The sequence below is a fragment of the Formica exsecta genome, unplaced genomic scaffold (assembly GCF_003651465.1).
Source record: "Formica exsecta isolate Colony F162 unplaced genomic scaffold, ASM365146v1 scaffold393, whole genome shotgun sequence".
NCBI classification, from domain to species: Eukaryota; Metazoa; Arthropoda; class Insecta; order Hymenoptera; family Formicidae; genus Formica; species Formica exsecta.
This window is the reverse complement of record NW_021851167.1, coordinates 2,066,286-2,079,297: the sequence shown is the minus strand read 5'-3', so window position 1 is coordinate 2,079,297 and position 13,012 is coordinate 2,066,286. Positions and strand designations below refer to the sequence as shown.

At 31.3% G+C, this 13,012-nt stretch overlaps 4 protein-coding genes across 6 annotated transcripts in view; 2 read left to right on the top strand and 2 right to left on the bottom strand.

The window, feature by feature from the left end:
• Window positions 1-397: 397 nt before the first annotated feature.
• Window positions 398-1,433, top strand: LOC115239676 (nucleolar protein 12). 2 transcript variants are annotated; one of them, XM_029814323.1, is made up of 3 exons: window positions 398-617; window positions 683-788; window positions 861-1,433. In XM_029814323.1, the coding sequence occupies exons 1-3, from the start codon at window positions 559-561 to the stop codon at window positions 1,353-1,355; spliced, it is 660 nt and encodes a 219-aa protein (XP_029670183.1). In that variant the 5' UTR covers window positions 398-558; the 3' UTR covers window positions 1,356-1,433. The 2 variants fall into 2 exon arrangements, with proteins under 2 accessions (XP_029670183.1, XP_029670184.1); XM_029814324.1 differs by having other exon boundaries at window positions 404-617; window positions 694-788.
• Window positions 1,360-2,689, bottom strand: LOC115239675 (endonuclease III-like protein 1). The gene is made up of 2 exons (XM_029814322.1): window positions 1,954-2,689; window positions 1,360-1,857 (listed from the first exon to the last, which is right to left on the bottom strand). Exons 1-2 carry the CDS (start codon window positions 2,584-2,586, stop codon window positions 1,450-1,452), a joined length of 1,041 nt encoding a protein of 346 aa, XP_029670182.1. The 5' UTR covers window positions 2,587-2,689; the 3' UTR covers window positions 1,360-1,449.
• A 445-nt stretch (window positions 2,690-3,134) lies between these two features.
• Window positions 3,135-6,943, top strand: LOC115239671 (FK506-binding protein 15). The gene is made up of 12 exons (XM_029814315.1): window positions 3,135-3,270; window positions 3,655-3,831; window positions 3,977-4,499; window positions 4,566-4,772; window positions 4,897-4,932; window positions 5,011-5,190; window positions 5,261-5,440; window positions 5,501-5,717; window positions 5,825-6,054; window positions 6,136-6,270; window positions 6,345-6,539; window positions 6,624-6,943. Exons 1-12 carry the CDS (start codon window positions 3,191-3,193, stop codon window positions 6,693-6,695), a joined length of 2,232 nt encoding a protein of 743 aa, XP_029670175.1. The 5' UTR covers window positions 3,135-3,190; the 3' UTR covers window positions 6,696-6,943.
• The window catches only part of LOC115239672 (nuclear pore complex protein Nup88), a 70,567-nt gene continuing 61,192 nt past the window's right edge, over window positions 3,638-13,012 (bottom strand). Inside the window, exons 5-17 of one of the 2 annotated variants that reach the window (XR_003884665.1) lie at window positions 11,290-11,403; window positions 10,647-10,833; window positions 10,100-10,200; window positions 9,784-9,982; window positions 9,489-9,649; window positions 9,190-9,266; window positions 8,666-8,910; window positions 8,334-8,444; window positions 7,885-8,111; window positions 7,492-7,740; window positions 7,182-7,286; window positions 5,134-5,188; window positions 3,638-3,725 (exon numbers count right to left, since the gene is read on the bottom strand). Coding sequence is in view for 1 of the 2 variants with exons in the window: in XM_029814316.1 (XP_029670176.1) it covers window positions 7,205-7,286; window positions 7,492-7,740; window positions 7,885-8,111; window positions 8,334-8,444; window positions 8,666-8,910; window positions 9,190-9,266; window positions 9,489-9,649; window positions 9,784-9,982; window positions 10,100-10,200; window positions 10,647-10,833; window positions 11,290-11,403 (1,753 nt within the window). In the remaining variant the exon portion in view is untranslated. Of the gene's footprint in view, window positions 3,726-5,068; window positions 5,189-7,181; window positions 7,287-7,491; window positions 7,741-7,884; window positions 8,112-8,333; window positions 8,445-8,665; window positions 8,911-9,189; window positions 9,267-9,488; window positions 9,650-9,783; window positions 9,983-10,099; window positions 10,201-10,646; window positions 10,834-11,289; window positions 11,404-13,012 lie in introns of those variants that run through there. The other variant, XM_029814316.1, reaches the window with a different exon arrangement.

The window sequence follows — 13,012 nt, the reverse complement described above, 5'->3', positions numbered from 1 at the left end:
GTAAATAGCATGTAAAAATGTTTGAAAAATTTCAACCGCGATTATTGGATGTAAATAAAGGACCTGGGGCGCGTTCCACTTAACAACCGCAACGTTCACGGTATCATTTTATGCTTGTTGTTCACCGAAAGTTAAACAAGGACAGATGATGCTTGCGAGCGTTGCGGTCGTTAAGTGGAACGCGCCCCTGGTCAACCCATGGTGTAAGTAACAAGGTGTGCTACTGCGCAGGCATTTCTACTGACCAATGGCCGCGTTCAGCAGAGAAAGTGCTCAGTTATCGTCTTGTCAACACTCGACGTTGATTCGTTGGTTCTAAAAGTAAGAACCAATCACATTCGATTGCTACTAAGCGGTTTTCTCTGCTAAACGCGGCCATTTATCGTCGCGTTGCTTATCAGTTGCTATGATGATTTTGCAAGATGGCAGAAACTTGGTGCTGCGCAGAATGTGACGAAAATTCGTCCGAGAAGATAGCACACCTTGTTACTTACACCATGCTGCGCAGAATGTGACGAAAATTCGTCCGAGAAGATAGCACACGTCGTTACTTACACCATGGGTCAACCTAAGAGACGAAAAAAGATCACGCTTGTTTTTGATGAGGAAAAACGACGGTAATTATCTTTATTAAATTCGTATAATTATCACACAAGTAAACTATATATTCATGCAAATATAGAGAGTTTTTAGGAGGGTTTCGTAAAAGAAAATTAGAACGGAAAAGGAAAGCTCAGGAACAGTTGCAAAAACAATTAAAAGAAGAACAAAAGAAAATTAAACAAGAGGTAAGTGTAAAATGCTAAAGCATTGTTTTCTAAAAAATTATAGAAAATACAAGTATATATGTATTTTCATAGGCACGAGAACGTTACAAAAAATTAGTAACGTATCGGAATGTCCCAGAATTAGAAGAATTATTATCTAAGCAAGAATATGATCTGGAAGGACATACAGTCAGTATTTTGGAGTTAAACGTAGCGGAGCTTGCAGAAGGAAGTAGGTGGATAGGTGAAAACAAGATTGCAGAGAAAAAAGAAGAGGAACAAGATGATGAAAGTGAGCATGCTAATAATGATGACGATGAAATTGTGGGAATGTCATTGCAAGAGAAACAGAAGAATCTAGTACAGCAGAAACCTGAATCTGATAGTCAACAAATTAAATCTTCAAAAGAACTGAAACGGGAAATAAAGAAAGCAGCACTGAAGCACATTAAAAAAAGTAAGGCATTTCAACAAAAGCAGAGATTGGAACAACAGAAAAATAAAAAACAGAGTAGACAAAAGTTATATAATGCTCAAAAAGTAATGCACAAACATGGTAAACGGAGTAAAAATAAATCAAAACATTAGAATATTTGAAAAGTTTGCTGAATATATAATTTTAAATAAATGTATTTTGTAATAAACATTGATTTTTTTTTATATATATAAATATATGAATTTATTACTTTTTCTTCTGTCCACTATTGTTTGAGACGTATGGACAAATATTATTGTTGAGGCATTCAGAACATTTTGGAAATCGAGGTAGACATATTTCTTGACCGAATCCTACAAGAAGATAATTTATCTTACTCCACAGGGATTTAGGAAGCCAATCTTCTAGTTCATTTCTCGTTTCCTCTGGTGTTTTAGTTGGCTTTTTCACCCATTTTAATCTGTTGCAAATCCTGTGAACATGTGTGTCCACACCAATACCAGATACTTCTCCCCATGCAATTTGCATACATATATGACCCATTTTAGGTCCTACTCCTGGTAGCTCGCACAATTCCTTTATTGTTTTTGGAATATCACCTCCATATTTATTTAGAAGAATAACTGATGTCTTTTTTATGTACTCCACCTTTCTCTATAAAAAGAAATAATATATACATCTTTAATGCAAAGAGATTTAAGGAAAATTGAATTCTAAAATTAATATTCAATAAACAGATAGCATCAAAACCTTCCAAAATCCAACTGGATATATAAGTTTGCCTAGAACATCATGAGGTGTAGCTGCTATTATATCCGGTCTACAACCATAAGTGTTAAGACGTTGCATAGCAGCATGTGTGACCTGGTCCTTTGTTTGACTACTTAACATCAGAGCTATTAATGATTGATATCTGGATACTGGTGGACTGGCATTAGGATCTGTACATTTGTGACAACCCATATCATCAACTGGGGCTGTCTTATGTTTTCTCATTTCTTTGACATTTTCCAAAATGATCTCCCAATTCGGTGGCATCCATCGTTTCTCATCTTTGATGTTTTTCGAATCAGCTGATTGCTCTACATTCTCGTCTTTCATCTCACATTTTTCGGTTTTGACAGTTTTTAGAGTCGATGATTCTTTGACATTTTGGCTCTGTATCTCGACGGCTGATGTTGCATCAGTACTTTTAACGTTCGCTTTATCCTCTGTCGCATCGTATTCGATCTTGATCGGCGAACGTTTCTTCGCACCGGTCTTTACAATCGTTTTTTCACCGGCAAAATAAGGTGACGTTTTTTCTGAGAAGGTCGCGAGGGTTTTTCCCGAACGTAAGGTTCTCGATGTCGAGATAACATCCAGTTTCAATCTTTTATTCATTTTATCGGACGAGACATAACAATATTGTCGTTAAATGGAATCAACTTTTTTGCGCGGTAAGAGAAACGCACGTGGAGATGAAGATTAATTTTTGCGGTACTCACACACGCACAGTACGCGTTAAAGATTGCACGCGCAGGCGCTAACTGTATATGGTCTATCCCCTTCATAACCTGATCTAAAACCTGTCAAAAACCTTGTAGTAAATGTGTTAACAATAAATAACTTATTCGAGTCGAAAGCATCTTTAAAAAAGAAAAAAAAGAAAAAACTACGAAAAACGCATGTATATATAATATATGCAATAAACAAACTCTGTTCATTCTATCTATATCGAATGTGTTCAAAACGTCAGTCAGAAGATATAATTCAAGGGTGGAGCGCGTCTCCGTGCTTATTTTTAACGCGTATTATGCGAATATTGTAAGGAAAAATTAATTTTCCTCATCGCATCTCTTGCAGGAATCAGTGTTGAATTCCAAGTGATTTTTTCAGGATTCTTGACACCATAAGTGGCGATTTGTACAGCAAGTAACGAGATGCCATCGCGGCGTGTTATTGTTTTATTACACGTGTGATTAAAGTGTACGAAATTTCTTTAATCATGAGCGCGCCGAATCAGTTACCAAATCTTGACAAGATCTTTCGAGATGAAGACGAGCCTGACTTTGTACCTTCAGGAGGGTACGTATATTGTGTATGTTTACATATAACACACACATATACACATTATAATTTATTGGATATTTTTCAATTTTTAATGATTTAATTAGTTAAATAATAATGTCTGATTTCTATATCGCATTTTGTCTTTTTCTTTTCGTTTTCTAAAATCTGAACATACATTTACTTTAAGTGTAGAAGAAAATGTGCAATTAAAACAAATAAAATTATTGTTATGTATTAATTATTGTTCTATTTAATTTCAATTTTCAGATTTGCATCTATTTAATAAATGCTTATGCCTTATGTTATTATCTTTAATAAAATGATGTTAACTTGTTTTTTTTCTTAATATTATTTTTATCTCTTGTATAATAAGAATAAATCTCTTTATTGTATTTTCAGATCTAATCTGGCTGCCATTTTTGGGCTACAATCAAAACTTGCAGATCCTCATTCCATTAAACAAACAGCTCCTAAAAAGAATAGAATACTTGAGAATACTCGATATAATATACAGCAAACTGCGCCATCTTCTAAGATAGAAATCCTAATAGCTAAAGCTGTACATGCTTTTAAATTGTAATTATATCAAACTGCTAAGAATGTTACTTATTCTTATAATTGATAAAATAATATGCATACCTATGATTATAACATTATCTCTCTCTCTATGATATCTATTTTATGAATTATAATTAATAATAACAATATAATTAAATTTCAGACAAAATGGTCAATATGCTTCTGTTGGGAAGCTTGGTTTAGCATTGACAGGCAATGTAACAACGAGGCTATATCAGATAATTTTATACAAGACTAAACAAGAATATGTATCTATCGCCACAGTGACACGCGATTTTGTGTATACTGTACAAGCAAACAATTATGCCAGTTATTATGATAATAACAATGAGAATTGGTCTATTTTATTCGAGAATAATGAGAGCTATCTAGAGTTTGGAATAGAAATAGGATTAGCGCATTACTTTGCAGTACAAGAGAGAGGAGAAAATGTGATTTACCAAGATTTAGCACCAGCAAGTAATAAAGATATGATCGCGAAAGAAGGAGACAATATATGTATCAAATATTTTGTGGGAACTGAGATAATACAACCTTTTAAGACAAATTTTGTAATGTCGCAAATCATGACTGTAGAAATATCGACAGATGACAATTGGGAGAGAGTTCTTTTGGGCAGTGGCAAGGGCCTGAAAATAATTTTGTTCTTACCTCCAAGCAAACAGGTAATTCAACAAATTTTTGTGGAATACTGTATGTAACAATGTTGTCTATTAAATAGTTTTACATAGATTAGTTTAGGTCCTGGATTTCCTAAAGAGAGAGATGTTATGCTGATAATAGAGGTAACCGATATAAAAATACCAGAAGAAAATGTGCCCATACCTAAAATTTTAACAAGTGGAAAAGCTGCCATAATATCAAGGATGGCTAAAATGGGTCAATCCATCTTACCAAAAATGACTCTACCTTCTACTACTGATTCTGAGGATACTGAGGTATTTATATTCACATTCCTATTTTGTACTGCTCAATTTTTCATTACATTTATATTATATATTTTTCGAATATAACTTACAATATATCATCACCTAATTTGAGAGAGATAATACTATTTTATAGGATGATGTACCTCGTAAATCTCCTCGTCAGAAAAGGGTTTGTCACAATTTCCAAATTTTTTTTATGAAAGTGCAATTTCTCTACATCTTGTTAAAATATTGCTTATTCTATTAGATAGAACAATCAGAAGAAACTTTGCAAAAGAAGAATTTGTTGCAAGAGTCATTGGAAGAAAAAGCCACTCATAAAGTTGTGGAGCCAAGAACTGAAGTGCCTTCTGTAAACTCTAATACTTACAAACCAGTAGTTGCTGCATCCCCATTAACGCAGCAGTGGGCACCTCCATATTTTGCTGTAAGAGTAGTTCTGTATTCAATAGATTTATTTATGCAAAGTAAATAGTAAAAGACAGTCAAAATTATAGGGGCATTATGTAACAATGGACAATCAGATGTATCCTGTACCGCAGACTGTAAATCGTACAGTACCAGCCACTCTAGATCCCGGAATCAATATGTTATTATCGGAAACAAGGATAACAAATGCGGAAATACGAATGGGGATGTCCAAGATATCTGACAATGTCCAGAAATTATTGGACAAGGTATGCATATGGATAATAAGATGATAATACATCAATTATAAAATTGTTACATATGTGTAGTTCCATGCACTTGAGCTTCAAAATGCAACAACTCCGACAAATGATAAAGCAACTTTGGATGCCTCTTGGAAAATGTTTTTAGCTCTTAATGCATCTCATGCAGGAGTAAAGCAAAATGAATTACCAAAGAGTACTGATAAAAATATATCGGATGAGAAAATTTGTGAAACGCAGAGCAAAATAAGTATTTTGGAAAATAATTTAAAAAAATCAGAAGGTACAACGATCATTTGAGATAATAAAAATAATATTTAAGTAATAATAATATATCAGTATGTGTAATTTATATAAGTATAATAATTATTGTATTATTAAACTATGCAGAGGAGAAGGAATCATTGTTGCAAATTAATAAGGATATGAACAGAAGGCTTCAAGAATTGGAAACAAAACTAAGTAATACAAATGACGAGTTGGAAAAAACTAAGGAAGCTTTAGAAGTAGCTAAAAATACAATTGAACAATGTAAAGAAAAAAATGTTAGTTTAGAAAATAGACTTTCTAATAGAGAGCACGTTTTCCAAGCTGATTCAACATCTTTCAGACAAAAAGATGTAATGCTAATCACATATTCTGTAAATTACATATCATATTTTATCAATTCATTGATATTATATTAATTACTTAACTTGTAGATTAAGAAAAAGAACAAAGAAATTAAGCAAATAATGAACAAAACATATCATACATTATCAGAAAGATTTGCGGATGAATCATGTTCTGAACTATCCTTTGATTATGTAAAGTCAACTATTGCAAGCACAATAAAGGTATAAGAGAAATACCAATATAATATTTATCATAGTATTATGTTAATGTATTTTAATCGAAATTTTGTGTTTAGCATATCACTTTACAAGTATTATATGAAGACTCTGATGAAGAAGATGTAGACTCTAAGATAAATAAGAATGTGGATTCCACAATTAAAACTGTTAGGCAACAACAAACTGAAGAACAAACAGAAAGGCTAGTATTAAACGCATCCAGTGATAACGATCTCTCGATAAAACAAACAGAAACTTCAAGATCTACCACGGTAATCACTATTAAAAATTTTATATATATATTTCTATGAAAATAGATTCCTGAAAGGAATAATTATTTTTTCTTTTATCTTTAGATCATGCCTGTATTTGAAAATGAACCACCACCTGTTCCACTTGATGATATTGATGAAGTTGATAGCGACTGATTGGTTGATTTCGATATTGATTATATATATATATTATCTTTATATTATTAAGTCCAAATAAATAGAGTAATAAAACTTTTTGTATATTATATACATATACGTTTCTAAAATATATATGTATTTTCTAATATGTACTTTCCATATATACTATCTTTATATTATTAAGTCCAAATAAATTGAGTAATAAAACTTTTTGTATATTATAAGTTAAGTATATTCTAAAATTTAATAAAATATATTTTTATTATCAATATATCTGCAGTATCATATATTTTTCTTTTTGGTATATTTATCTTAGTAATAGCAATAGTGATAATAATACTGATAATATGATCAAACAAGGGAAGAATAAATAATTAGTATTATGAATTATATGGAACTTTCAAATATAAAAATTAGGTAAGATTACAATAAATTATTTATAAAAACTATCTTTTATATATATATATATTGTATACACAAATTTTATGTAAAATTATTACTTACAGTTAAGAGATTAATATTTGCTATTATTGTTTGTTAATGTATGAAAGATCAATTTCTGCTTTAATATGTTTTGCTTGATCCATCAAATTTTTTATATTTTTTGCCCTGTATAAGAAAAAAGAAAATAATTATTAATATTACATATAATAAATATTAATACTACATAGAATATTACTTGAGAGAATATTATAGAATATTATATTGAGAGGCAATCAATATACGTGATAACAATATTACTCAAAATTTCTTGAATCAATTTGTTTTTAAATCTATAAAATCCAAAATTTTAAGCTATTGCTATATTACTTACATTTGAGAAAGAGTCTCCTGTATCACTTTTTCTTGGCTATGTGTAAAAACAATTTCTTTTCTTTTTTCATTAGATTCGGAAGCGTCTACATGTTTGATTTGTTGAATAGATTTTTTCTTAAGTTGTTCAAGTCTTATCTGCATGCCATGTATCTTTATGTTCATTTTCTTCAATTCCTCTGCCTCTGCTCGCTCGACAGCAGTCATTGATGGTTCCTTGTAATTTACCAATCTTAAAGCTTCCTCTGCTCTGAGAACACATAATAATTTGTATGTTTTTCACAATAGATTGATAAAAGATTATGCTTCATTTACTTTAAACACAAATGATAACCATAATTCTGTAAAACTTTTTTGCTTAAATATTATTTATACAATTGAACAGTACACTCACCTACGCGCCAATTCTTTCTGCTTATCATTGATATCTTCGTATCGTTCGGCTAAATGTTCAGCAGTGTGGCGCAATTCTTTCTTTGTCTCCATCAGAATATCGAGTTCTTTTAATAGATGAGTTTTCAAAGCTTTCAAAGCGCGGACCTTCTTACTGATTTCTTCCCGAACTTTGTCGTGTTGAACAAAATGTTGAGTGCGAAAAATATTTGTGGCATGATACAAAAACTGTAATTGTGAAAAATAAACATGTAAATTAAAACATTTTTTATTATTATTTAATTATAATTTTTCTATTTTATAATGCTTTTTTTATTTTTGAGATGTACGAGAAGAAAGTTTTTAAGTATTCTTAATGATCTTTATCTATAATAAAGATTTTAGCAATTATTTCAATAGATTCGTATAATATTTGTATAATATTCTGATTTGTATTTAGGGATTGCCTACCTCTAGGGATTCGCTCAAGGACATCGAGCGAGATCCTATTTTCGTTATGGGTTGTGATATTTCGCGTCTTAGTAATCTTCTGATATACATGTCGAAGGGTTCCTTATTTACCTTGAAATATCGATAATATATCTTAGACTTATCCAGAATATTCTCATTGATCAATCAAATTAAATTAAAAAAAATTAGTTTAAAAATAAGATTGAAATTAAAATTATAAAAATAAGTTAAAAAAAAGTCGAAATAAAAGCGCTGTTTACTTTAGCAATATAATATTAATATATTGATATAATATAATATATTAATATAATAATTAATATATTGATAACTACCTTTTTCGTAGTATTGGCGATAGGTTCCAGTTGTTCGATCTTTGGGAGATAATAAAGATCTATAACCGAAAGATCTATCACGATGCCTGTATGCAGCAATGCGATTAAAACACAAGGTTCTTGAAGTAGACCGAAACCGAGTATCGGCGTAGCTTCGTCTATATTCGTGTGCTTTGTTCTCATAGAGAATAGATATTGCAAAGTTGATTGGTTTGACAAAGATGGTAAGTAATTCCCGCTGTTATCTAAAAAAAATTCTTTTTTGTTAGACGAAAGAAATATTACAAAAAATATATTAAATAGAGAAGAAAATCAAACTTTGATTTTAATTCATTCTTTAATTTTTTTTTTATTTTTAACAAAAAATCAAGTTAATCAATTATCATATAAAAAAATTTTTTTAAATGTAGACAATTTATTCAATTTTGTTTATTTAAAAAATTTGTACGATTTTACAAGGCTTCTATTCTTTCTCTATCTCTTTCTTTATTACTCTTCTCTCAATACTATATAAATGTACTTGCCATGTATAAATTCCTCCAGTTGAGAAACCATCGGTAAACTCACCATGTGAATCCCGGCATTATGAGAGCAAAAATATCTAATAAAAATGAGCACTAATAAATAATTTATTCAATCACACACAATAAAACTATTAATTTTTTGATCGAAATGTAATGCAAAATATCTTGGAAAAGTATCGTAATCTTCGTTGTAAATAAATTGATTTTTGATTAATAAACTATGTATAGATGATAAAAATTGAATAAAAATTTCAAGTTATAAAACATCTAGTATTGACATATTTTTCATAGATTAATACCTGGATTTATTGCTCTTATCACTGTGAAGATGGATAGGACAATTATACTTTTTATCGTCATCTGTGAAGAGGAGACCGAGCTCCAATTCGACACACTCGTAGACGTAAAGTGCGTCGTCTGGAGTGTGAAGACTGTAGTTTGAGCCATACTGCGACCAAGTCTGAGAAAGAGACAAGAGATTTGTACAAAAAGAAATAAGCTTCGTTATAAAACTTATATACAAAAAAAAGATACACACACGTATTATATATATACAGGTATATATTATGCGTCAATATTTATTATACGCCATACCTTTCTGTCGTCCTTGTTGTCCTCGTCGTCCAATATTTCGCGCAATAGTATCGCGTGATAAATCTTTCCAGTGCACATGGCGATGACCACTATCGGTGGGGTAGTTTGCAGGCACATGATAGAGCATGAATCTATTCCGTAATTATCGTCGGTCGGAGGATACATAGACAACGAACCAAATACCACTGGATTCTCGTAGCTGACACAATAGAAAGTATTACTTATATTAGTTTGCTCTTTTAGTTTCGTTAATAGTTAACGTTCTTTTGTTGTAAAACTTAGATAATATATATCATATTTAATATTTAATTTGTACTTTTCCAATAAGATGTTCCCATGAACGATCAGCACTTCACCATTTCCACGGAGAACCAAAATCGGCCATTCGATCTGATTCCAATCGACCATGTTTTTTACCTAAAAATTATAAGGAATATTAAAATTATTAGAAATTTCTATCAATATCGATATTAAATACAAAAAGAATATAAATCCAAAACTAATATCAACAATGATTTAAATCTATCCTGTAAAAAACCGAGAATACCGATTTTCTTTTTTATATACATATAGTTTTGTGATATTCAATATTCAAATTAAATTACTTCATGTACAAGAAAAAACTTATTGTCAATTTCAACAAAAGCAAGCTAATATCGCTATAATGTGTATCTAAGTAAATTTTGAAACTTAAATCCGTGATACTTAAATTCATATATATTTAAGTGCGTCATTATATTCTAGATATCTATCATTTTGAATTCTAATATTATAAATTTTCTTTTCTAAGAAATCTCACATATTACAGGAATTTTAGAAAGAAGAGACATATATTCTTTCGCAAATCTGTGATGGGCTCATACCTCATCGATGCTCTTGTCGGCAAACATCTCCGGTTTTCTCAGGGTAGGAGTGGCAAAATCGAAATCTACCGCAGCCTCACCAAGGGATGCAAAACCTGGGATCTTCGAGGGCGAACTCGATGGTGCGCGGCCGACCTTCCAGCATTTTATGAGTCTGGGTGCACCACCCAGGTCGCACTCGTACAAACTGCGGCAAAGTTAAGTGCAGCTTAAGGTCAATCCGACAACAGTTTTTTTTTTTAAAGACGCTTCGGCGTGGCACGTAAAGCCTTCTAAAGTATAGTTTGTAAATGTTTTTCTTATTCTTAAGAAAGCCCTCCCCCGTTCCATCATCTAACGCGAAAAGTTAAGAACGCGAGTTTAAGTTATGTCACGTTGTACTTTCGGAGAGAGTTTCGCAGTTTGCTGTAATTATAACGGCAGTTTTCGCGAGAAAAATATTGCTATCACGACTAAAAGATAAAATAGTTTTGTTTTTAACAATATCTTGTACAGACATGCGCGTACGCTCAATTGACAAGATTGATGATAATATGATAAACTCGGCGAATAATAATCATATGTAGGTTGAAATAAAGATATTTTAATTAATTAATTCTGTTCGAAAGAACAGTCGCATAATGTTTTTTTTTTTTTTAATTACCGAAAAGAGTTCTCTGATGTCAAAACCAATAAATGCGAGTCATTCGGAGAACCCGGATGCCATCGCGTTCGTTGAATTTCCGCGGTTGCCCCAAAATCTGCAAAATTATGACTTCTGTAATCAGAAAAGTAGACAATGAGAAATAGCACATCGATTACAAAATATTTTTATAGTTATGTTATTTTATTATTATTCATTATATAAAAACTAGTTATCATTTGCAATTAATCAATAATCACTGCAATGTATAATATAAGAAAGACTAAACTTTACTCTTTTCAACTAAATCAATGGAAATGTCACTGATTAAAGCAGTGACAAGATTTCACCGAAGATCAATGAATTCACTGATCTTCCGTGAAAACAATTATACTTTGCTTCTCCATCTTATATTTTATTGATTATGGTAGTAAGATTTCGTATAACTAATATTCAAATTCAGAATTATATGTATGTTACATTTCTTTACTCTTAAGATGGGATAATATAAGGCCACAGAAAATGAACAAGGCTCTTGATTAAACACAGATATTTCTTTAACTATATATATAACTAAACTTATATATAATATTATAATATATATAAAATGCATTTTTATTAAATATCACTGATTGAGAAATAGTTACTACCACTAATTGATTCTTTCAATAATTCTTTCTTCTTACATAACTAAAACCACTGCTTATCAGTGATATAAATATACTAATTCCATTTAAAATATACTTATAACATGCATATATATATATAAATATGCAATATGTATCTGTTATTCTCCTGTAATTAATTTCAAAAATAATTAAAAGATAGATGTTGACTTTTCAAAGTTTGTTATATATGATTATAAAGCGAGAGAAAAATATGCATAGAAATGCACGGATGTGAGACATCGATCCAAGCTGGATTTGCGCCTAAGCAAAGAGAGGCGCATTCGACCGTGCGGATGAGCATTAATGGCTTTATAATCTAATGAATTTTTAGGTTAAGCGTCGGGAAGGACGAGCGGGAAATCGAGATAGGTTTTTCCCCGCGATTTATTGCCGAGAAAGAAAAGACGGGGGTTACGGCGAGAGAGCGTCCGTCGCTTATCTCTCGCGTTTGTCGGTGCCTTCCGACCGATGGGTAACAACCAAATTTATCCGCATCAAAGTAATAATAATTATTTGCCTTTGAGGAAAAATATATATTCATAAGATATAAAAGTAAGGCTCTTACAACTTAAAATCAAACTCCGAATAAAAAGGCAAAAGAGCCACGCGCAGTTTTTTGGGCGCAAAGGTATATAATTTAAACCAAAAAATAAATTAAAAAAATTAGAGAATTTCTTTAATTACATGATTCGCGAATGGCGGACGTTTCGGCCCTTTTTTTGGCCATCATCAGCGCAAATAGTACTAAATTAAACTATAAACGGTATACATAAAAAATCTTAATCAATTAAAGCGCAGAGTTACATGGTAACCAACGGTAGAAGGCGTAATCCCTCATGTCGCTCCAAAGGCAAAACCATTCTCCATGTAGTCCATGTTATTTCGGGGCAGAAACCTCGATTCTTTAAGCATGAATCCACGAACATGGTGATACATTAAATTTTTGCTGTCGACTTGTGCGTTGCGTCTCTTTTATGTAAGTCTTACTACTGTAATTTCGACATGGACCCTTCTCTCTCTTTCGTTTTTTGACACAAACCATTCCGCGCAAATTACAGACACAATTATTAACGTAT

What these genes read in the sequence shown, in the direction of transcription:
- LOC115239676 (XM_029814323.1), top strand. Translation starts at nt 559, where the DNA reads ATGGGTCAACCTAAGAGACGAAAAAAGATCACGCTTGTTTTTGATGAG. An exon ending in TTTGATGAGGAAAAACGACG is followed by an intron (nt 618 to 682) that starts GTAATTATCTTT and finishes ATGCAAATATAG; the next exon opens with AGAGTTTTTAGGAGGGTTTC. An exon ending in AAAAGAAAATTAAACAAGAG is followed by an intron (nt 789 to 860) that starts GTAAGTGTAAAA and finishes GTATTTTCATAG; the next exon opens with GCACGAGAACGTTACAAAAA.
- LOC115239675 (XM_029814322.1), bottom strand. Translation starts at nt 2,586, where the DNA reads ATGAATAAAAGATTGAAACTGGATGTTATCTCGACATCGAGAACCTTA. An exon ending in ATCCAGTTGGATTTTGGAAG is followed by an intron (nt 1,858 to 1,953) that starts GTTTTGATGCTA and finishes TTCTTTTTATAG; the next exon opens with AGAAAGGTGGAGTACATAAA.
- LOC115239671 (XM_029814315.1), top strand. Translation starts at nt 3,191, where the DNA reads ATGAGCGCGCCGAATCAGTTACCAAATCTTGACAAGATCTTTCGAGAT. An exon ending in TCCAGAAATTATTGGACAAG is followed by an intron (nt 5,441 to 5,500) that starts GTATGCATATGG and finishes ACATATGTGTAG; the next exon opens with TTCCATGCACTTGAGCTTCA. An exon ending in CTATTGCAAGCACAATAAAG is followed by an intron (nt 6,271 to 6,344) that starts GTATAAGAGAAA and finishes TTTTGTGTTTAG; the next exon opens with CATATCACTTTACAAGTATT.